The 22,500-nt window shown below is 51.3% G+C and overlaps 1 protein-coding gene across 1 annotated transcript in view; it reads left to right on the top strand.

Moving 5' to 3' along the window:
• Positions 1-22,500, top strand: part of plxna1a (plexin A1a) — a 144,744-nt gene that overhangs the window by 39,927 nt on the left and 82,317 nt on the right. The window contains exons 4-14 of the mRNA XM_076984675.1: positions 776-848; positions 1,085-1,163; positions 1,275-1,581; positions 7,173-7,294; positions 7,797-7,990; positions 11,113-11,193; positions 12,281-12,406; positions 13,806-14,091; positions 14,564-14,671; positions 18,369-18,727; positions 21,330-21,475. Coding sequence (XP_076840790.1) covers positions 776-848; positions 1,085-1,163; positions 1,275-1,581; positions 7,173-7,294; positions 7,797-7,990; positions 11,113-11,193; positions 12,281-12,406; positions 13,806-14,091; positions 14,564-14,671; positions 18,369-18,727; positions 21,330-21,475 — 1,881 coding nt within the window. The remainder of the gene's footprint in view (positions 1-775; positions 849-1,084; positions 1,164-1,274; positions 1,582-7,172; positions 7,295-7,796; positions 7,991-11,112; positions 11,194-12,280; positions 12,407-13,805; positions 14,092-14,563; positions 14,672-18,368; positions 18,728-21,329; positions 21,476-22,500) is intronic.

Below are 22,500 nucleotides of genomic sequence, written 5' to 3'. Positions count from 1 at the left end.
CATCTCCAAGGGTTTTCTGTTCACGTTGTGCTCACACTGTCCTCTGTGGCATTTACATCGCCAGCCTCTGCCTGCACTCCCTCTAACATCTCGCAAATCATCCAACACTCGGCACACACACCACCTGTCTTCAAACCTTGGTTATGCTGTGTGTGTGTGTGTGTGTGTGTGTGTGTGTGTGCGAGCCTGCGTGCGGTGTGTCTATGCGGCTGTGCGTATCTGTGTGTGTGTGTGTGTGTGTCTGTATGGTTTGTGGCCAATTTAAGTTCTGGCAGATGGGTTTGATTGAAAGAGCCTCTGGCTACAGAGCTGGTTGGACAGCTGTGTCAGGGACGTGAACTTTTTTACCAGGTGCTTACTGGGTTTTATTCTTGGGTCCAACCTTGCGCCAAAGTGCCCTTGAGAAGCACTTAACCTGCACATCCATGAGGGAAATACGCACCAATGAATGCATCTAAAATAGCCTATAATGGAAAGCAATTGTAAGCTGTACTACACAGGTTATTACACAATGTGGCGGGGCAAACACATGGTAATGAGTAGCTCTCGTCTGTATGAAGGTGGACGTGGTGCCGGTGAAGTGGTTTCAGGTGCACGGGTCATAAACGGATGTTCGGAGACACAGGTGTGCGGTGGAGGACGGACTCCCATGTGGGTCGCTGCGTTCTCTGATCAGGGTGTAGTCGGTTTGATGCTGAGTGAATCGATTGTATTTTGTCATAACGGCGTCGTCAGGGATGTTTTTGTGTTGTCCCGTGTCCTGTTGGTCGGGGAGGGTCGGGAAACTCAGGACGTTCAGGTGAAGGCCTGTCTACGGGTCCTGCAGGACGCTGATGAGGAAGAGGAAGGTATGAGGAAGGCATGGGAGACCTGCAGAATGAAACGCTGGAGTCACATCGGCAAAGTTCTCTGTTCTGTGTGGACCCAGCGAACATGTGGATATTTGGATTCTTTAAAAGCGTGTGTGTGTGTGTGTGTGTGTGTGTGTGTGTGTGTGTATTGTGTGTTTCTGTGTGTCTATTGTGTTTAGTGTTTCTGTGTATTGTGTGTTTAGTGTTTCTGTGTATTGTGTGTGTGTACAAAGCTATCAGCGAGTACACTGTGGGCACAAGAGCGCGTGCGTCTGCGAGCGCGAGTGTTTGCGAGCGTGTTCGTTTGCTAGCGTGAGTGTTTGCTAGCGCGAGTGTTTGGGAGCGCGTGCGTCTGCGAGTGTGTGCCCCGGCCCCCTGCAGCTGTGCCTGTTGTGAGTGTGAAGGACACTCACCTGGTGCCAGGCAGGGACAGCTGCCTGTCCTCTCCTCCGCCGGCTCGCGGCTAACAGCCGGCGTCTGCATGCGGGCCCACGTCAGCCCCGCCGCTGGACGGCCACGCCGGGCGCCTGGTGCCATCTGTCCGTCCGTCAGTGCCGCCGCGGTGCCCCGGACCCACAGCCCGGTGCTCTGGCGCTGCTGCCGGCCCCCTGCGTGGAGACCCCACACTGCAGCACGTGCGCTCACGCAGGCTCTCACGTGTTCGCTGCACTGCACTGACTTTCACGTGCTAAAGCAGCTGGGACTTCACGTGCTAAAGCAGCTGGGGCCTGTCAGACAGGCCGAGGATTCTGGGGATTTTAGGATTTTAGTTAGAGAGAGCAAGAATAGGTGCCAGCCGCTTGCCTCGGACTATAATACCATGTAGAACCACTTTATCTGGTTCTCCTAAAGCCCTTTTGACTACACCGTTTTGACCCTGGGAAGGTTTGTGCGGAAATACAAAGAACTTTGTTGAAGATGTGAGCCATGATACTATTACAGCAGCCTCGCTGTTATGAAGTCAGCTTAAGGCAACTTAAGCCTGCTTATAACTTCAGCCTGCTTATAACACCGGGGTCACACACACGCCCGGATTCGCCATATTTCTGTACAGGATTATGAAACAAAACCCATTCTGCTCTCTCGACTGCACGTGGGACGTGTACGGCGCGTGAGTGAACGGCGCGTGAGTGGACGGCGCGTGAGTGTACGGGTTTGTGTTAAATGCCTTCAGTTGAGTCGATTCGTGTGAAAGGCCAGACAATGACTCTATAAGCAGAATCTGTGCAAAAAAAACGTTAAGTAAATAAAAGAATGAATAATGTCCTGGCCGTATCCCAGCAGCGTGTAGCTAACACAGCACCCCGTCGCCAGGGCACTGCTCCCTCCGGCAACTGTTGTTGTGGCAACCAAGTAGTTCATGCAGCTAATCTGCATACGCGGGGAGCCTGCCATCATAGCTCTCCTTCTCTCCCCACATCTCTCCCTCTCTCTCCTTTATCCCTCTCTCCCTGACCGTGTCTGTCTGTCTGTCTGCCCCCCCCCCCCCCCCCCCCCCCCCCCCCCCCCCTGCCCTGGTTATGAAAGCGTGGTTGCCCGTCGGAATCCAGATGAGCTTCTGCGCTTGTTAAGTTTCTGGATCAGAGGGGGCACGTTTGCACCCCTGTGGGGCTTCCTTTCATCTGCTGTCTTAGTGTTGACGGGAAGTTCTACCATCAGGCCCTGAAGGTAATGACTTCATCCTGACACTGTCAGCGCCGCAGTGCTGGCGTGTGGCTGCAGGTGGCGATAAGGAGGCCCGGAGCATCAGCGGTGCAGGAGAAGTGTGTGTGGATCAGCGCACTACAAAGCCCACGATGCCCTTCGTGGGATTCCGTGTGGGACGGCATCAAGACAGCTCGCATAATATCTGCGCCGAAAACATCGGCGGCTAAGTGGCGAGCTGTTGTGACGCGATGTTGCAAAGAACTTGTTCCTGTGAGGTCACAGCCCTTGGGTCACAGGTCAAGGGTCAGGCGTGAGGACAGGCTGAAGTCAGAGGGGGGGGGGGTTCTGTCTGGTTCTTGTCTTTGAAGCAACCGCCATGGTATCACGAGTGTCCTGGTGGTTAATCTCCGGCTTTTGGTTTGAGATTAGACCCAGAATACTTTGAGGCGGGAGTTTCAGCGAGGAGGCGGGACACGTTCTTCAGGAAGCGGTGTGTGTGGTGTGTGTGTGTGTGTGTGTGTGTGTGTGTGTGTGTGTGTGTGTGTGTGCGTGTGCGCGCGCAGCAGACTTTAATCTCTACTGGGCTGTAAGGGCAAAGCTACATTGACAAGGAAGCATATCGCATCTGGAGCAGTCTGTGCTACAGCAGGGGTCTCCCACACAGCTGGAAGGGAAAATGTTCTGGGCTGCGGAGGAGGAGGGGTGTGTTGTGGGTGGGGCCAGCCCCCCGGAGGAGGAGGAGCAATGTGTTGTGGGTGGGGCCTCAGTGAGAACTGCACTCCGGGAGTTGATTATCAAGTAGGCATCAAGTCCCTTGAGAGATTCCTGCAATCAGGACAGAGAGGCCCTCTTACATGAAATGAACACATACGAGATTACGTGTACACACACACACCACACACACACACACACACAAAACCCTCTAACGTCTAGACTGATAGGAATGTTTCAATATCCTCTCACATTTTGGAATTAGAACCTTACAATATGAGGCCATGAAAGACTATGTAAAATCTCTCTCTCTCTCACACACACACACACACACACACACACACACATGCACGCGCACACACACACACACACACACACTCCCAGGCATCATACATGAATTTATATATATGTCATACGTGAAGAAACCACGCACATGCCATAAACATCTTCAGTAGTGGAAGACCAGTGGTAAGCGGTGCTAATTATGTCTTGTTTTTAATTAATCTTGTTTTAAAAGAGTCTATGAGAATGTCAAGCTGAGAAGCCTGATGAAATTCTGACCAAGTCTGTAGTGACAGCCATCTTTGACTCTTCACTCTTAGAGGTGCAAGAAATATTCCACCACAGTAACGCTAAACCAGGAAGTGTGGGCTAGTTTGTGGAGAGAGAGAGAGAGAGAGAGAGAGAGAGAGAGAGAGAGAGAGAGAGAGAGAGAGAGAGAGAGAGAGAGAGGGAGAGGGGGGAGAGAGAGAGAGAGAGAGAGGGAGAGGGAGAGGGAGAGGGAGAGAGAGAGAGAGAGAGGGAGAGAGGGAGAGGGAGAGAGGAGAGGGGGAGAGAGAGAGAGAGAGGAGAGAGAGAGGGAGAGGGAGAGAGAGAGAGAGAGAGAGAGAGCGAGAGAGAGAGAGATTGTGTGGGTTGAGAGACAAAACCCAACCAGAGGTAGTGTGGTCTCCATCTGTTGGACCTCCCAATGCCAGAATCCATTGTGCCGTGATTGGCGCAAGATTACTTTGCATGATACCAAAGTGCCACTCTGGTCTCCTCAATGGAGAACGTGAGAAGGGGAGAATTGTCATTCCACTCAACCGCTAGCTTGGCTCGGCAGGCTTTCGGCTCCATTGTGTGGGTGACAGTGATGACTGAGGAGAGGCTTGTGGCTGGAGACCGAGTGTAATCTCCCCGTGCGCCGCACACATGGACCGGGCCCTGTTTCCACGGGCCGACCTCCCCTTAATTAAACCGTACAGATTTGGCTTGCTTCCTGACGAGCTTCAATCCGGCATGTGTGTGTTTATATATACGCGTGTGTGTGTGTGTGTGTGTGTGTGTGTGGGCTGGGGGGTCTGTGGTTGAGCTCACACTTCATATCCCCCATAACCAGCCCCCCCCACACACCCCCAACTCACCACCAATCCTCAGCCACCCTGCTCGAACACGACGGCCCGGCGGAGCGGTGCCGTGTGGAGCGTATTGGCCCGAGGCCCGGGGGGGGGGGTCTGTCTGGGGCCCACATGCGTTCTTTCTGCTCCTGTGAGTGTGGGGAGGCACAGAACCAGCAGGGAATGTATGCAGGGCCGTTTCTCTCATTACAGTCGGACTCGGGATCCTCAGGTTGGGGCCGAGGTGACAGATGGGGTCCTGCCACGGGCCTCGTGAGTTCCCTAAACCCAGCTCAGGGCCCGGTGACGTAAGGGTTCGCTTCCTGTCACGCACACGCCTGTTAGAGCTGCCAGTTCACCGCTCTCCCTGTTTTGGTGCTTTCTAGGAATTAGGAATGTGCCCCGCGTCACCCGGCATGTGCACGTGTCCAGTTTTTAAGATCTGCCCCGTCGCCCCGCTCTGAGCATTAATTCATGGCCACGGCTTGCAGGATCGTCAACAAGGGTTCTGTAGCGCCGTGAGCAGCACGCTCACCGAACACGCTCACCGAACACGCTCACCAAACACGCTCACTGAACACGCTGTATATAATATTTCTATACACATCCCAAGTTTTGTATATGTGGAGCGGTTGGGTGTGGGGAACAGCTTGAAAGTCGTGGAATGTAACACTTAAATCCCCAAGATCCCCTCCAGACCCTCCCGTCATCCGCACGCGCGTCTCTGTTGTTGATTACAGACAAAGGCGTTTTTTTATTGCACATAATCATTAACAGTACCCCACCGCCCACATTCCACCGTTGTGCCGTCATCCAAATTCTCCCCTTCAGACCGACTCGCACGTTGGTTCCCTCGGATGACAAAATGGATTAATGTGTCACTTATGTGACGCTGATCGCTCATTAGAACAAAATGATTATTGTGAGGAAAGACTCCACTATGTATCAGATGACCGGAGACATGACATGAATCTTTCCCCCTCTCCGTCTCTCTCTCTCTCTCTCTCTCTCTCTCTCTCCCCCCTCTCTCTCTATCTCCCCCTCTCCCTAATTCCCCTCTCCCTCCTTCTCCCTCTCTCTCTCCCCCCCCTCTCTCTCTATCTCCCCCTCTCCCTAATTCCCCCCTCTCCCTCTTTCTCCCTCTCTCTCTCTCCTCTCTCTCTCTCTCCCCCTCTCTCCACCACCCACCAAACCTCCCCACCACACCCCCCCGCCTCTATCTTCTCACACACACATGCACACTCCGCACACTCGTAGGACGAAACTGGGGCCTGTAAAACTGTGTTTCATTACATGTCATTTTACCCCCCCCGGTTCAGTGTCACAGAGTTCAGCGCTGAAGTTCCTTCGTCAGCACTGACGCAGACACTGTATACATGTCTGCATTTCTCTCTCACTTACACCAGTGCTCAGCTCCAGCGAGTGACGGATGATTCTGGTGTGCAGAGGAGACGTTTTGACCCCTAGGGCCATGGCCCTGAATGTCTGCGCTTCCCTTGATGATAATTGAGCAGATCCTCTGGGTTTTCTGTAATCAAGGTCTCCTCCACGTGAAGTCTGTCTCCTCTATTGGTGCTTTCCTGTCCTGCTAACCCAAAGCAAGATGCACAGAGCATGCAAACCTGTCTGATGTCCACATACTAATCACTACTCCACAGCCTTAACATACTAGACATGTCCAAGATGTCAGACGCTTCCAGAGTTTGGCAATGCTTAATTGGGTCAGTTACGGCATTAAAATATTTTTAATTCATTATTCCTATTTAGATGCAGATTCATATTATGGGGAGTAATCTTTAAACGCTTATTATTAATTTCTCTGTTTCACATCTAGCGTTAGTCTATAAATGGAGCTGCCATGTCTTCCAGACTGCTGACAGCATTTCAGTTTATCTGACATTGACCCTCACCACATTTTCATTGTTCCTCTCTCGTTTTAATTGCGTGAGCTTCTCTAAGGAAGCAGTCGGGCTTTAACCACGCCTTTGATGAAACAGCATAGGGGTTAATCCACCAGATTAAGGCAGATTTCACAGCGCCGACAATGAATAGATAACATTTTAGAGCTCTGATACCGCTGAAAAGTAGGATTAAGAAAATGTTAATTCTTAATACTCAAACACATGAAGAGGTTAATCGTTTCCCCTTCAAACATTCATCCTCCGGTTTGTTAGCAACAATGAGGACTTTGATTTGTTTTGGGGTTTTTTTCCAAGCCAAAAAGAAAATTATCGATTAGCATTCTGATGTGCCAGACTACACTATTGGATTTAATTTCATTGTCCGAGCCATTTAGAACATCACACTAGACTTTTTGCATTGCCACGTGGTCTGTTCAGACACTCTGCGGTGAACTAGGTCTTTTGACATGTGCAGAACAGATTCCTAAGCTAGCAGGGTGGCTGTAAAATTTCAGCCTTTGACATCACCCTTTCAAATGCCTCTCACTGGTTTTCCCTCTCTCTCTCTCTCTCTTGCTTTCCTCCTCTCTCTCAGGTGTACAGTCATCCACCTCTCTCGCTTAATTATGAGCTGCTAATTTATTTGCGTACGCTGACCTCTGTGCGGTGTCCTCTCCTCTCAGACGGGGCGGCGGGGCGCGGGCGAGAGCAAAATGGCCTTCGGTATCACATCACAAAAATATGGCTCTCATCTGTGCCTCAATCGGCGCGGCCCACGTCCACGGAGCCAGAAGCTCGTCAGAATGTGTGCCAGGCACTGCATCAAGACAGCAGTGAGACACCATGCTTCATACTGGTGCCACGGGCTTGTGGGTTCATTGGAGAGAGGGGGAATCAAGAGACGCTCGGAGAAAGAGAGAGACGTAGAGGAGGGGACAGTCACAGAGAGACAGAGGGAGAGAAGGAGAGAGAGAGAGAGAGAGAGAGAGAGAGAGAGAGAGAGAGAGAGAGAGAGAGAGAGAGAGAGAGAAAGAGAGAGACAGAGAGAGACAGAAAGAGAAACAGACAGGCAGGGTAGGAGAAAGGGAGGGACAGAGAAGGAGAGAGAGAGAAAAGGAGAGAGAGAGAGAGAGAGAGAGAGAGAGAGAGAAACGGACAGGCATGGTAGGAGAAAGGGGGGGACACAGAGAGAGAGAAAAAGACACAGGCAGAGAGAGAGGGAGAGAAAGAGGGAGAGGGAGGGATGGAGAGCAGCAAGAAGGATTCCAGTCCCCTTCCTCGGGACCATCTGGACTTCACACCTCCAGAGACGGGGCTAGCTGGACAGAGGAGAGGCGTGTGCCCGCCTGGCGGGGCGCCATGTCCAAAAGCAGTGGCAGCGAGATGTTCTTCCCACCCATTCCTCCGCCAGCCGGCACCTCCTATCCGGACCGGGAGAACTCCGGAGGACGGAGACGTTGCGAGCGGTCAGGCCACGGAGGGACCGGCGTGGCAGGATCGTGTGATCTTTTTGCCCCGGGGCATCAGTTTCTTCACGTGCTCCGCCGTCGTCCTCCTAATCCGGTTCCCATTGCGAACTTGGCTGGCCTTTCTGAAGCTGCTCCCCCTGCCCCGTCTGATGGACATGTGTCCCAGATGCCTCTAATACCACCCAAACTAATGGCTGCATTAGTGTTCGTTGGAACCCCCAATATGGATGGATGCCAAGATTGGCAAACGTGTGCCAGGCCTGGAAATCATGACCATTAACTTTTTTTGGCGGGTTTTTTTTTTGTGCGTTTTATGGCGCCCGTTTGGTGCCGTGCCGATTCTGCTACAGACGACTGGCTGAATCTTTCGGCTGCCGTCTGGTTCTGAAGCAGGAGTGGATAGTGGTTCGGGGATGAAGAGGTCAGAGGTCGCTTTGAGGAGAGCTCTAGAGTGAGTGTCTCTAGGAGCTCTGAACTACTTGTGTGAGTGCTTCCAGAGAGAGATTCACCTCCCCGATTCACTCTCCGTCTCTCAGCCGCTTTGTCAGAAAGCCTCTGTGTGGCCTCTTTGTTTAACCTCCTAATTGGATCAAGTGCCGTCTGACAGTTGGAGGGGTCCATCTCAATGCAGACTGTCACGTCTGACACCACCCCCCTGCACGTCTGCTGGAGCTCCTGCGAACTGGAAGACACCACAGCTAGACGAATCCCAAGCACCATGTCTTCAACACCTCCGTCTGGTACTGGGAGGACTGTCTCCCCCCCCCGGTGTCCCTGGCCGTGCTATTGGCCGGCAGGTGTTGGAAGGCGGAGCTCTGCTTCATGATGAAACAGATGTAGATGTAGGGCTGCTATTCATTTTCAATTAGCTGCAGAATCATTTCTGCGGTTTTTAATCCAAGGACCTTCTGCTGATGGTGTGCTTGGCAGGGCTTTGGCATGGTGTGGGTTTCTGCATTAATGGCTGTTGAGAGCTGATATTCATCAGAGTTAAAGTAGTAATCTTATTTAACAAACATCGCACACAAGTATCAATGAACCTGTCTGGATTTCTGCTTCTCTGCAATTTCAACCATCAAGGTCACTGATAAAGTACGTCAACCCTTGATTTAAGTTCTGTTTGAATTTGAAGCGTGTGTAGCGTTCACTTGCTGAGTCAAAACCCAAACAAGACGAAGACATGTCCAAGACGAAGACATGTCCTGCTCCACACTTGTTTGGTTCATGTCAAACATCGTAATGGATTTTTAGGTGATTTTTTTGAAGACTTTTGCGTTGTGTGAGGGAATATGTGTCTTAAACGAGGAACACTGACCCTTGACTTGTTTTGTGCTTCCAAAAACTGATATAAAAACCAAAAGGTCAAAGCTGCGTGGCTGGGAGGTTCTAGGAGGTTCTTACCAGGGAAGCACGTTTGGGGGTGGGGCGATTACCATCGTGAAGACAAACCAAATCAAAGACCACACGCTTTTACTGGGCTTCTGGTGTGCAAACATGACCGCTTTGGTAAATGTAGTCAGCTGTGGTTCTGGCCCTGGTAGGCCTGGATCCTGGCAGTCATCAGGGGGAACCAACATAGTCCAAGATCTACAGCAGGATATCATGGGGTCCAGCAGGAGTTTGGATTGGTCAACATGACCACTGTCCAGTTAATAGGATTAAAGCACAAAGTGGAGGAAGAACTGACCAGTGTGAAGCGTACGAATCCTGACCTCAATCTTGCTCAAGGTTCAGGGTCCGCTTGTTCCTAAATGTGTATGTACTTCTTCTATGAGTGTTCTTGATTAGAATTGTATAATTGTGTATGGTTTGTTTTTTGTTTGTTTTATCATCTTGTAATATTTATTGTAATATACACTCACCGGCCACTTTATTAGGTCCACCTTGCTAGTACCAGGTTGGACCCCCTTTTGCCTTCAGAACTGCCTTAATCCTCCATGGCAGATTCAACAAGGTACTGGAAACATTCATCAGAGAGTCTGGTCCATATTGACATGATAACATCACACAGTTGCTGCAGATTTGTCGGCTGCACATCCATGATGTGAATCTCCCGTTCCACCACATCCCAAAGGTGATCTATTGGATTGAGATCTGGTGACTGTGGAGGCCATTAGAGTACAGTGAACTCATTGTCGTGTTCAAGAAACCAGTCTGAGATGATTCACGCTTTATGACATGGCGTGTTATCCTGCTGGAAGTAGCCATCAGAAGATGGGTACACTGTGGTCATAAAGGGATGGATATGGTCAACAACAATACTCAGGTAGGCTGTAGTGTTGACCACGATGCTCAATTGGTACTAATGGGCCCAAAGTGTGCCATGAAAAATATCCCCCACACCATTGAACCACCACCCCAAGCTTGAACCATTGATACAAGGCAGGATGGATCCATGCTTTCATGTTGTTGATGCCAAATTCTGACCCTACCATCTGAATGTCGAAGCAGAAATCGAAACTCATCAGACCAGGCAACATTTTTCCAATCTTGGTGAGTCTGTGTGAATTGTAGCCTCAGTTTCCTCTTCTTGACAGGAGTGGCACCTGGTCTGGTCTTCTGCTGCTGTAGCCCATCCGCCTCAAGGTTCAACGTTGTGCGTTCAGAGATGCTCTTCTTCATGCCTCGGTTGTAATGGCCCCCAGAACTGACGCTCACTGGATGTTTTCTCTTTTCCGGACCATTCTCTGTAAACCCCAAAGATGGCTGTGTGTGAAAATTCAAGTAGATGAGCAGTTTCTTAAATACTAAGAGCCGGCCTTCTGGCACCAACAACCATGCCACGTTCAAAGTCACTTAAATCATCTTTCTTCCCCATTCTGATGCTCAATTTGAACTGCAGCAGATCGTCTTTGCCATGTCTACGTGCCTAAATGCATTGAGTTGCTGCCATGTGATTGGCTGATTCAACATTCGCGTTAATGATCAGTTGGTCGGGTGTACCTAATAAAATCCGGCGAGTGTATGTGGCTTAAATGAAGTTCATGCCGCATTTAGGAACCGCTCATGCAAAAATCCAGATATATTTTTTTCCACGCAACCTGTATGAAGTGTGTGCATGAATAGTTTAACAGGGTCTATATGCTGTTATGAGTTCTTTTAGCCCCCTTTTGTAAGCGATTACACATGCATGCGAGTGCGTGCCCACATGCAGATCCTCTCGCACTGGCTCCGGGCTCAAACTCTCCATCTCACTACAGCCTCAATGGGCGCACCACCGCCCAAGCTGTCAGGGGTATAAATGAAAAAGACAAAAAGATCAAATTATCGCCCGCTATTAATTATCCGCAAGCAGAAAGCTACAATAAAAGTGATAAATGTCTCTTTATCTTCGTCTTAACGGCGCGAAGACGGAATCAGCGCGCTATCGTCTCCTTTGTATTCCTTATGAAACATACTTAGTGCTGTTACTGAGTAAATGATGGAGGCTTATCGATTAGAGATCGCTTTGTAATAAATACTGCTGCCTTATTTCCCTCCCGTCCTTAAACATGATTACTGTTTACAATGCCTCCAAATTATTACAACGCACTATGACTGTGCATATTTGCATAATGTTTCCCGGTCTGATTTGATTGAAAGCATCAGCTGGTGGGGGGGGGCGGAGGCCAACGCTTATACCTCCGCCTTTCTTACTCTGGGTGACGGTTCGGTCTGTTCACCCTCCCCCTTTCCGCGCCGTGGTCTCAACTTTTTAATCACTTCTTTTCTCTTTCACTCTTTTATGCTTCTTTGAGTTTTTTTTGTCCTTCCTCCGTGATTTTTATATGCTCCCTGTTCTCTCATACTCAGATCGCATCTGTCATATCTCTACGGAAGGCAGATCTTAAATTGCTGTATATGAATGCCAGGAAAATGTTACTGACCACTTCCAAATTCTGACCCTAAAAAAATATTTCTCCATAAATACGCCATGCGTGCTATTAGCCTAAGTAATCGGCAACTGGACATTTCTTTGAACCTATTAATTGTTAATTTACAGCCATTTAATTGTGTTTTAATTTAAGTTAGTGTGCATGGTCTCCTGTGTTACCCGGTGGGGGTGATTCAGACGTGCCGGTGTCTTGTCTGGGCTCTGGGTAGGTGTAGTCGTCCGGTTCCTGGGCTGCGGGCGCGGAGCGCACGGCTAATGGAGTAAACAGCGCAGGGAGCAGGTTCATGGGTCTGGATTTCCCCAGGGGACAGCTAGGCTCTTTGACCCGGCTAACAACTGGCACTGCAACCGGCTGCTTTATTTATACAGCTGTTTTTGTTTTTTATTTTCTTCTCTCCTCCTTTGTTTGTTCCTGCTGGTCTGCTGGTGTAATTTATCCGTCTCTCAGGCAGTCGTATCAAATGCGCCCTCGGAGCTCAGCGGGCCGTAGCGGTCCTGTACATGCGGGTGGAGCTACGCAAAGACGTGGTGCACTGCTCCACCAACAGGGCGGAGACACAGACACGGAGGGCTGGCAGGATTTACATTTGCCAGTCTTTTGTTTTTAACTCCTTCATCATTACTGAAGCGGAATTTGCGCCTATGTGAAGGATTGCGCATGCATTTTCTTCTCTTTCTTTTTCTCTTCAGCCCCCTCAGAGATAGTTTTCCTTTGTGTGCTCTTCCTCTGATGTATCGACCTGCGCAGTAACGATTTTCCCTCAACGAGCATCTCTCTTCTCCGGCTGGCCAGCTCGCCGGACCCTAAACCACTTTTTAATGGCGGCCGGAGGAGAAATAGAGCGGCGCGTGGAACGGTAGCACAGGTGGAGATCTGTTTGCTCAGCACAGCACCATAAAATGCAGAGTTATGACCAGGCCCCTCATCTATGCTGTGTGTGTTTCCACCCCTTATTAGCTATGCGATGTATGCACCTGTGAATCGGGGGGGTTCTCCTGCCTCTCCCCCACTGCGGAGAAGGTCTGCTCGCTTGCATGGTCCAAGGAGAAGCCCTTAAGGAAGAGCAGTTAGCTTAACGGAGATGCTGGGCTGTTTGTGGTGTCCACGGCTTCTTCAGGGGCAGCGCTGCTGTTCAGGATGCTTTTATATGTGCGTTTGCACGAGGCTGGAAGCTGTCCAAGTGGTGTAACGGATGGAGGGTCTTCACACTCACGCCCGCTGCCTGCTGCTACAGACCTGCGTGGTCATGGTGTGTAGCTCGGGGCCGACACTCAGGGGCCAGGACGGGAGGGAGGATGTTGTCTTGTCTTCACGTGTTTTTTGTTCGTGATTTCATCATGCGATGCGTGCGCACACACACACACCACACACACACACACACACACACACACACACACACACACACACACACACACACACGCTGTTTAAACTGTCGGTCCTTGCATGTCTGAGACTGAGGGGAAGTCGAGAGGTCGAAATCCCTACCGAGCGCATTACTCTTGTACTCAGCAGTAGACACACACACACACACACACACACACACACACACACACACACACACACACACACAGGCTCACAGGCACACAAGCAACAGAAGGCCGGAGGCTTGTACTCCCTTAAGCTGCGACAGTGGGGTCTGCTTGGATTACTTTAAGCAGACACCATACCTCTGTCTAAAACAGGGAGTGTGTGTGTGTGTGTGTGTGTGTGTGTGTGTGTGTGTGTGTGTGTGTGTGTGTGTGTGTGTGTGTGTGTGTGTGTGTGGTCCACTCATGCTCTTCGTTCTCCACATTCCACACGCATCTTCAACACGTCCTTCCATCAGTGCAGCTCACGGGTGTTCCTCTAACGGGTTCTCCTCTTACGGGTTCTCCTCTAACGGGTTCTCCTCTTACGGGTTCTCCTCTAACGGGTTCTCCTCTAACGGGTTCTCCTCTTACGGGTTCTCCTCTTATGGGTTCTCCTCTCACAGGTTCTCCTCTTACGGGTTCTCCTCTCACGGGTTCTCCTCTTACGGGTTCTCCTCTTATGGGTTCTCCCCTTACTGGTGTTCCTCTCACGGATTCTCCTATTATGGGTTTCTCCTCTTACGGGTTCTCCTCTTACAGGTTCTCCTCTAACGGGTTCTCCTCTTACGGGTTCTCCTCTTACAGGTTCTCCTCTTACGGGTTCTCCTCTAACGGGTTCTCCTCTAACGGGTTCTCCTCTTACAGGTTCTCCTCTTACGGGTTCTCCTCTTACGGGTCCTCCTCCCTCACGTCGGCCTCTTAAACGGCGCACGGCCGTGTGTTTGTGCTGCTGCTCCATCCATTTGAACCGGAGGCTTTTTGTCTGTTTTTTGCTGATAATGCGAGTCCCTCTTTCCTTATTTCTCCTGGTCCATATTGTTATCATGATATACGGCTCAATTTGAACAGTATCCTCTTCCCACAGTGCCGGGTCGGGTCGGGGCTGCGGAAGGGGACCTGACCCTGATGGATGGGGGAGGGGCGGAAGGGGGGGGGGGGCAGCTAAGGGATGTAATTTATATCTTCCCCGCGCTGAGGAGCGTGGGCCGCAAGGGGGGGGGTGGGGGGGGGGGGGGTGTAGTGCTGGCATGGTTTCACCTCTCTCGCGCCTTCAGTGGGGATCGATCAGACGCGGGACCCTGGTCCTGAACGCGGGACCCTGGTCCTGCAGATGTTCCCGATGTCTTTGTGACATGGTCATCTCTGCTCGTCTCTGGTGCAGTGCTGCTGTAACTCTACACTCTCAATACGTTAATGGCTCTCTGAATTACTGCAGTGACTATGATATTGGATACCATGAAGACCATGAATACAAGAACGAGGAATACAAGTATGTAAGAATATTGGATTTACATGTGCAGTCCCTTGTAACGGATTCTCTCCAGCGCCATACTGACAGGAATAGCATGACAAGAATCACTACTGACAGGAATCAGCACTGACAGGAATCACTACTGACAGGAATCAGCACTGACGAGAATCACTACTGACAGGAATCACTACTGACATGAATCACTACTGACAGGAATCACTACTGACATGAATCACTACTGACGAGAATCACTACTGACAGGAATCACTACTGACAGTAATCAGTGGTGTGACTTGAACATCTCAAACACTTCCCTGCAGTTATGTAACGGCTGCCCGAAGGCGTTTGGGTGTGTGGATGGTGGGCCGTTTCCTTCGCGCTGGTGGAATTAATCGGACGCGTCCGTCTTTTTGATGACTAAGATGACGGATGTTGTCTTCTACCCTGCGCGTCCTGCCATGACAGCGCCTGTTCCTCAGGGCTCACTACTAGCATCGGTGCCCCAGCTACGTTAGCTGTCACTTAGGAACCGAGGGAAATCATTAGAAAGCGAGCTGTCAGTCACCTTTCTGTTGTCCTATGAGCACTCGGCGGAGGGGCGGGAGTAATAAGTGTGCTTCGCTTAAGCAGGCGAGCCGATTGGCTGGAGAGAGAGAGAGGGTCAGAACTGCAGCCACAGCAGGGTGTGTGTGTGTGTGTGTGTGTGTGTGTGTGTGTGTGTGTGTGTGTAGTCTCGTCGCCTGGCTGTCTCGGGGGCCTGGCCAGGAACCCCACCCACTTGTCTCTGCCTCGATCTCCTGTCCAAACTACGGACTAAAATGACGTGCAATTTGTGTCCTCGCCTCTGGGGTCACGCACGCGTACGCGGCCACACCCTACGCCACACACACGCACGCACACGCAGCCACACCCCCTACCACACACATGCTACATTTAAAGGGCCAGACTCGCCGAACAACAGCAGTAAAACCGCCACTCGAGTAGAAATCCGCTAAAATGGCCTCCAGTGGTGTGAGTTCCTGTTTGAGGAGGTTATTGTTAATACACAGTAACGAGTGTCATCACTGTCCCTCAAAGTCAGAGTGTCTGAATGCTGGTTCTGGGGGGGGCTGTTAATTGGGTCCAGAACAGTATGAGGACGTAATGAATTGGAGGCGCTGTCTCTGCTCGTTAGGTTCCCTGCCTGCAGTGTCCTCTAGAAATAATTGAAAGACTCCAAGCAAGCAGGGAGAAAAAGGCAAACGTTGCTTTAATCTAATTTGCGGGCGAACAATGGTCCAGGGACTGTGTTAAATTCATAAAAGTGGCTTAACGCAATGAAATTTAATGAGATAATTTGTGGAAGGCTGAATGTTGGAGGTGTCCTGTGGAGAACATGTGAGCATGCACACACACACACACACACACACACACCCACCCACCAACCCACCCATAAATCTAATATTGACTATAATAATTATTCAGACACTCAGCCTATCTCGAAGACATTCTTTAAAAATTGGCGGAGCTAACAGGGCCCCGGGTCTTGGAGTGGAGAGCCATCTTGTTTACTCCCCGTGTGCGAGGGACTGTCCTCCCTGAAGCAATGCTGCTCCTCCTGATTTAACACACACTGACACTTGCTCTGGCTTGGCCGAGCATTTCAAGATTCAACCAGAAATCCCGCTATGACCTTATGCCACTGCTCTGCCTTCTAGGGGCAGGCCTACCGGGCAGAAGGCAGGTCTGCGGCCGTAGGGGGTGGGGTCTACAGTGTAGGGGTGGGTCCTCAGGGTAGGGGTGTGGGTCATTCAGTCTCACCATGTTGTAAGGTCAAGAAATCAAAAGCAAAGTCAGTACAAGTTTGGGCTATTTAAACGTTCCTGGATTGGAGTTCATTATGTTTAAGTGTATTATACATTTTTTCATCGTGTAATTGCATCTGGGAGTCCTCTGCAGTGGTCTCGTCTCGCAGTGGTCTCGTCTCGCTGTGGTCTCGTCTCGCTGTGGTCTCGTCTCGCTGTGGTCTCGTCTCGCAATGGTCTCGTCTCGCAGTGGTCTCGTCTCGCAGTGGTCTCGTCTCGCAGTGGTCTCGTCTCTGGAAGAAGCTGCTGTTGAGTGTAACATTAATGATTCCATCAGTCACCCCCGGCACACGAATCCATACCTTTAATCATCAATCACAGAGTTAATTGTTGTTCTTTCATCCACAATAGAGATTTCCTTTAATAATAATCTCAGTGCCCTCTGCTCTGACATGGTCAACGTTCACTAGAGGTTATATCACGCCTGTTATATATACATTAAACGGCTGTAATGAGGCAGCAGGCATGGTCCCGAGGGCACGCTGAAGTGGGCACCGCGACACCAGACGAGTGATGAAATCACATTAGCGTCGAGCGAATCGAGCAAACGGTTCCGCCGCACTTTATGCCAGCATTAATGCAATCGGTCTTCCCCGCTCCCCCCCTCGTCCCGCGCAAGACGCCCCGTTAGCCATCGCACGGAAATCGCTCATGTTCCGCGCTCGTGTTCCGCGCACGTGTTCCGCGCACGTGTTCCACGCACGTGTTCCGCGCACGTGTTCCGCACTCGTGTTCCGCGCACGTGTTCCGCGCACGTGTTTCCGCACTCGTGTTCCGCGCACGTGTTCCGCGCACGTGTTCCGCACTCGTGTTCCGCGCACGTGTTCCGCGCACAGTGTTCCGCGCACGTGTTCCGCGCTCGTGTTCCGCGCTCGTGTTCCGCGCTCGTGTTCCGCGCTCGTGTTCTGCGCACGTGTTTTTGCGTCCTGGTGGCGGGCGGACTGCGAGGAAGATCGCGGTGGTTCTAGCTGGCTGGTTTTTAAACGTTCTGGGTTTTTTTACGGCCACACTCGGCGGGTGTGTAGCAGAGAGACGGCCGGAGCTCTCTGGGCGCCGCTGCAGGCCTGTGTGCCTTTTCTGCCTCTTGCATCATTCTGTGCTGGTGTTGGGTGTTTCATGGGCAGTGAGGAAGGACTCAAGCCAAAACAAGCATCTACTGTGAGGTCTCACCGTGGACTGAATCTAGGTTATGTCTGCTGAGACATTTTCAAGCGCGCATATATATATATTTTTCCCTTCTTACTTGTTGAAACAGTCCAGTTCGCTCTTGTTTGTTACAGCAACTTGCAACACAAGTTTCACATTAAAGCGGCGAGAACATTTGAGCTTTACTGTCAGCCCTTAAAAAAAAGACACTGTGGTGGATTTATTTCTTTTTTGATCCAAGGATCTAAAGGTATCAGTGTGTGTGGTGTTGATCTCTAAACAGCGAGCACATGGCATCGTCAGTGTTGGGTTGCCCTAGACCTGATGATAAAAGTTTATCAGCTAATGGTGTGTGTGTTCTGGCCAGGGGTCACCGTGCGTTCAGCCCAGCTGCACACCGTGCCGGAGAGAATGTGATTGATTGTGTGACATCATCCGGACTCTCATTCACTTAGATGCCGTTTTCATGAAAAAAGACCTCATTGGCTTATTGGAAACCAATGGGGGCCTTTGATTGGATCATTCCTCATCTCTCAGTGTTAATTACAGTGTGGTTCTTCCGGAAGCTTCTGCCGCAGGATCGCCGTCGGTCAGCCGCAGGGCGTCGGAGGGCTTTAGGAGACGCGCGGCTGCCAAAAACCGCCGGCTGTCGCCTCAATCCTGCGGACGGAGTCGGGTGGAGGGGCTCGGTGTAAACCGATCAGCACTTCAGCTCCGTCCTTTAGCCCCTCGGTAGCAGAGGGAGTCGCTGGCAAGTCCGGATCAATCAGTCAGAGAGAAGACGCAGAGATGATGGCGGAGGCCTTGGTGGCCTCACTGCTGACTGAGCTACCCCAGCGGTGCGGGCGCTACCCCGGCGGTGCGGGCGCTACCCCGGCGGTGCGGGCGCTACCCCCCGGCGGTGCGGGCGTTACCCAGGCGGTGCGGGCGTTACCCTGGCGGTGCGGGCGCTACCCCCCGGCGGTGAGGGCGTTACCCAGGCGGTGCGGGCGTTACCCCGGCGGTGCGGGCGCTACCCCGGCGGTGCGGGCGCTACCCCCGGTGGTGCGGGTGTTACCCCGGCGGTGCGGGTGTTACCCCAGTGGTGCGGCCGCTACCCCAGCGGGGGGGGGGGGGGGGGCAACCCACGCCGTGTGCTGTATGCACTGTTGGTCGCTTGGTCGGGTTCCAGTTGTGTTTTCTGAGATTTGTCTACACATTTGTCTTTGCTCGAGTGCATCGCAGTGCAGTGTGATGGAGGAGAAACTCTCCTGCCTGATCAGGTGGTGTGTTGTGTGTGTGTGTGTGTGTGTGTGTGTGTGTGAAGTGTGCTCGGCGCGTGACTGAGTGATGTAGTGATGCAGTTTCCAAGTGTGTGAGCCGGTAAGAGGCACGTGCTGCTGAATCCCAGACAGCCGTTACCACGGCGCACTCCCGCCAACGCTGTCCGCACAGCCTCCGTACCGACGAGCCCCTCTGACCCGCCACGAGCAGCCCCGCACCATTGTGTCCCCCCCCCCCCCCCCCGCCATGATCCACTAGCGGTCTAGAACCTTCAGCAGAGAGTACTTCCTCATCTCCTCCGCAAAAAGGTCAAGGACCTTGTTACAGAGCTGAGTGACTGCCGTTACTCCCCGTCAGACAGGAGAAATGGAGCCCCGGCACACCGATGCCAGAAATTAAGGAGGTGACGGGGGGGGGGGACCATCGTGCAGTCTGCGGTATTCGCTCCGTTGGCATTTTAATAGGCTCCCGCGTGCCTTAAATAGGGGGAGGAACCTCCGACACCATCTCCCGGGTTTAGTTATGAGGATACGGAGACGGACTCCTCCGTGATGGATGAGACACTCCGCGGCCACGTTTGGGGCTCGGCGGCTGAATCCGTTAAGCGATCGCCGGGTGAAGCTCCGCTCATCAACACGCGGATCCGGCTTCTCTCCACAGCCGACACGCGGCCGGGACCGGACAGACGGACGTGTTGCAGGACTAATAAGAGGAGCAAAACGAGAAAGAGGGGGTGGCAGTTTCAGTTCTGGATGTCGACTTTAGCAGTCTTGGGTTGGCAGCTGGTTCCAACGCTGGCTAATTGTCAGGTTAATTAGCTAATTGGGGCTTGTTTTTTTAACAGTGTTAATTGTTTTGTTTTTCCTTTCATCTGTCCCTTGTCGAGGTTCTAAAGATTCGAGGCGAGAAAGTCCTTGGGGTGTCTCACTCTCCCTTCCTCGTGTTCTTTTCATCTTCTTTTATAATATATTTTTCGTGAATATGCACACAACATTGGATCTTTCTCATTTCATTATTCATAAAGCAAGCAGCCAAGAAATGACAGACTTAAAAGGTTTGGTTGAACGCGACTGCACGCTCACTCTCCTGCTCTTTTGTCTCTCGTTTGTCAAAATGGAATTAGCATTTCTGTGTTGCCAGAGTGCACCGTGGGGGTGTGGGCGGAGTCTTAGCGCAGCGCTGCTGTTGGCTGGGTGAGTGGGGGGTGTGGGCGGAGTCTTAGCCTAGCGCTGCGAATTGCCAAACGTGATTAATTAATTCCTGTGACATTTCCTCTATAGCCACTGCTGTAGCCTCATGACCTCCTCAACTTCCTGTTCCCTGAGATTTTCCTGACATTCAGAACATCCCCCACCCCCACGATCCAAAATAAGCAACAAGCTGTAAGAATTGACTTACATCTGAGAATTCAAACAGCAGCTGCCTGCAATTTCAGTGATTGATCAAGCGTGACCAAGCTGCTAGGGTTGCCTTGACCGTGACTGCGTGTTTTGACGCTGTCCTTCTAAACTGCTGCCTTCTGCGAGCTGAGTTAGACCTCTTCAGCTCCTCCGTGTGGGCACCTCGTCCCCCAGGCTGACACACACGACACGCCGGAGGGGCGGTGGGTTAATCGGGAGAGGCCAACCTGGATCAACAGGGGCCTGGCACACAGCTGGGCGTGTTACCACTAGCGTTCAGCACGTGTTAGGCTTCCAGTTTTCCCTAGCTGTCTTCAGGGTGTTGAGGAGGGGTTAGGTGGTGTTCAGAACAGCACGGCTGGCCTGGACCAGCAGACACAGATGACGTAAGGTGCATTTACTACACCTCACAGCTCCAAGTTTTGGAGGTTGTAGTTGGACGACTTGCACGATCTGATCTCTTCTGTATGAATGGTGCTGTCTTACCACCATGGCCTCTGAACATAGAAGGAGCAAAGTACCTTAAACACCTTAACCTTAAAGTTTTGATACGTAATAGCTCTTCATATTTTCTGAGGTACCAGTGATTCGAACCGTTTGAAGAGTCTCTTCTTCGCTTTTTGCCAAAACTCCTCAGGACATTGAAACGACAGTGTAGTTTTAAATGTGTTTCAAAAGAAAAATGTAATGAAAATATCCATTTAGTGGGGAGCCAGACGTTTGAATCTGGAGCGATGCCGACGTCTACTGGCTCTGGTAGTTCCCTCCTTCACATGAGGCTTTTCCACTCTTATTTGATAGTATATGATATATGATACGATAAACGAAGCCATCGTCATTGTGGGAGCTCGCAACGGCTTCCCACCACATGCTATATGTCTGTTTTTTCCAGTAACCTCCCCAGTCTTCCCAGTGGCTGCTGGCCCCTTCATGAGCCTGCACGATTGTTGATGACAGCAGCCTAATATCACTCCACATAACATCCCCCCCCCTTTGTGTTTGTTGTTGTCTTTGGCTGTGCAGCTCTGGTCCCTCATCAGGTGGGGGATGGTGCTGATTGGTGGAGAGGGCCTCACGCCTCATTGGTGGAGAGCAGGGGCACACGCAGAGGACAGCCTGTATCGGAGAAGCCGAGATTGGCCGAGCTGAGGAACACTAGCAGTTGTGAAGTTAGCGATATGAAAGATACTTGAAAGTTGCACTGCGTACCTGTGTTTGCAGTTACTTAAAGAGCAGCACGGATCGAGGCAAAGAAATAATGTATTCTTAAGACAAATGAGGACAGCTACAGGAGGTTGATTAATTGTTCTGGTGCACAGTTTGGGGTTTGTTTGTTAGTGGAGCTAATCTGGTCTGTAGCAGCGTACCACTGTGCTGTGGCACTATTGCTGTATTTCTAGGCCACTGCTTGGGTAACACACTGAGGGCCAATAATACGATTGTGCCAGGTATTATTACTGTACTGCTCTCTTGGTGTTAGTGCAGGGTATTAGGAGGGCTGCTGATCAGAGATCAGTTGCCTCCTGCTGTAGATGAGCAGAGGCTTTATGTTTTGATGCAAGGAGAACTGACTCTGGATCAGACACCAGATGGGCGATTTTGATCTTCAAGGGCCTCTGTCTGTTGACGGATCACAGTGCAGTTTACCAAACAGATTAACTCGCGATCCAAGTGGGGAAAACAGTGTCACGGCAATAAAATAGACCCAACCCAGATGTTGCATTAAAGGTCAGTCCACATGGTTTGTGTGAACGCCTGCGTCTTCTTTCTGTCTTTGTCTGTAAGTGTGTGTGTGTGTGTGTGTGTGTGTGTGTGTGTGTGTGTGTGTGTGTGTGTGTGCCCCTCTCCTCCTCCCAGTCAGGCTGCGCTCAGCCATGCTGGTCCCATTGTTTGGCAGTGCTGGGCAGGAAATACCAGCGGAGCACAGAGCCGTCGCCTCTGGGATGTGGTTTGGCGCGGGTCCTGTTTGTTTCTCCCTCTCTCTCTCCTCTCCTCTCCTCCCCCCTCTCTCTCCTCCCTCTCTCCTCCCCCCTATCTAAAGACTATCAGGACACGCGAGCAGGTTTCCATCGCCTTCCCAGCTACAGGCGGTCCAGGGATCGCCAAATGTTTTTCTCCTTGATCTGCGATGTCTCGTGACTGCCACAGTCTAGAAACAAAGACACTTGTGTGTTTGTGAGGATTCAAAGAAGAA

Source organism: Brachyhypopomus gauderio, chromosome 21, assembly GCF_052324685.1.
Source record: "Brachyhypopomus gauderio isolate BG-103 chromosome 21, BGAUD_0.2, whole genome shotgun sequence".
Lineage (NCBI taxonomy): Eukaryota > Metazoa > Chordata > Actinopteri > Gymnotiformes > Hypopomidae > Brachyhypopomus > Brachyhypopomus gauderio.
This window is presented reverse-complemented; position numbering and strand designations above follow the sequence as displayed.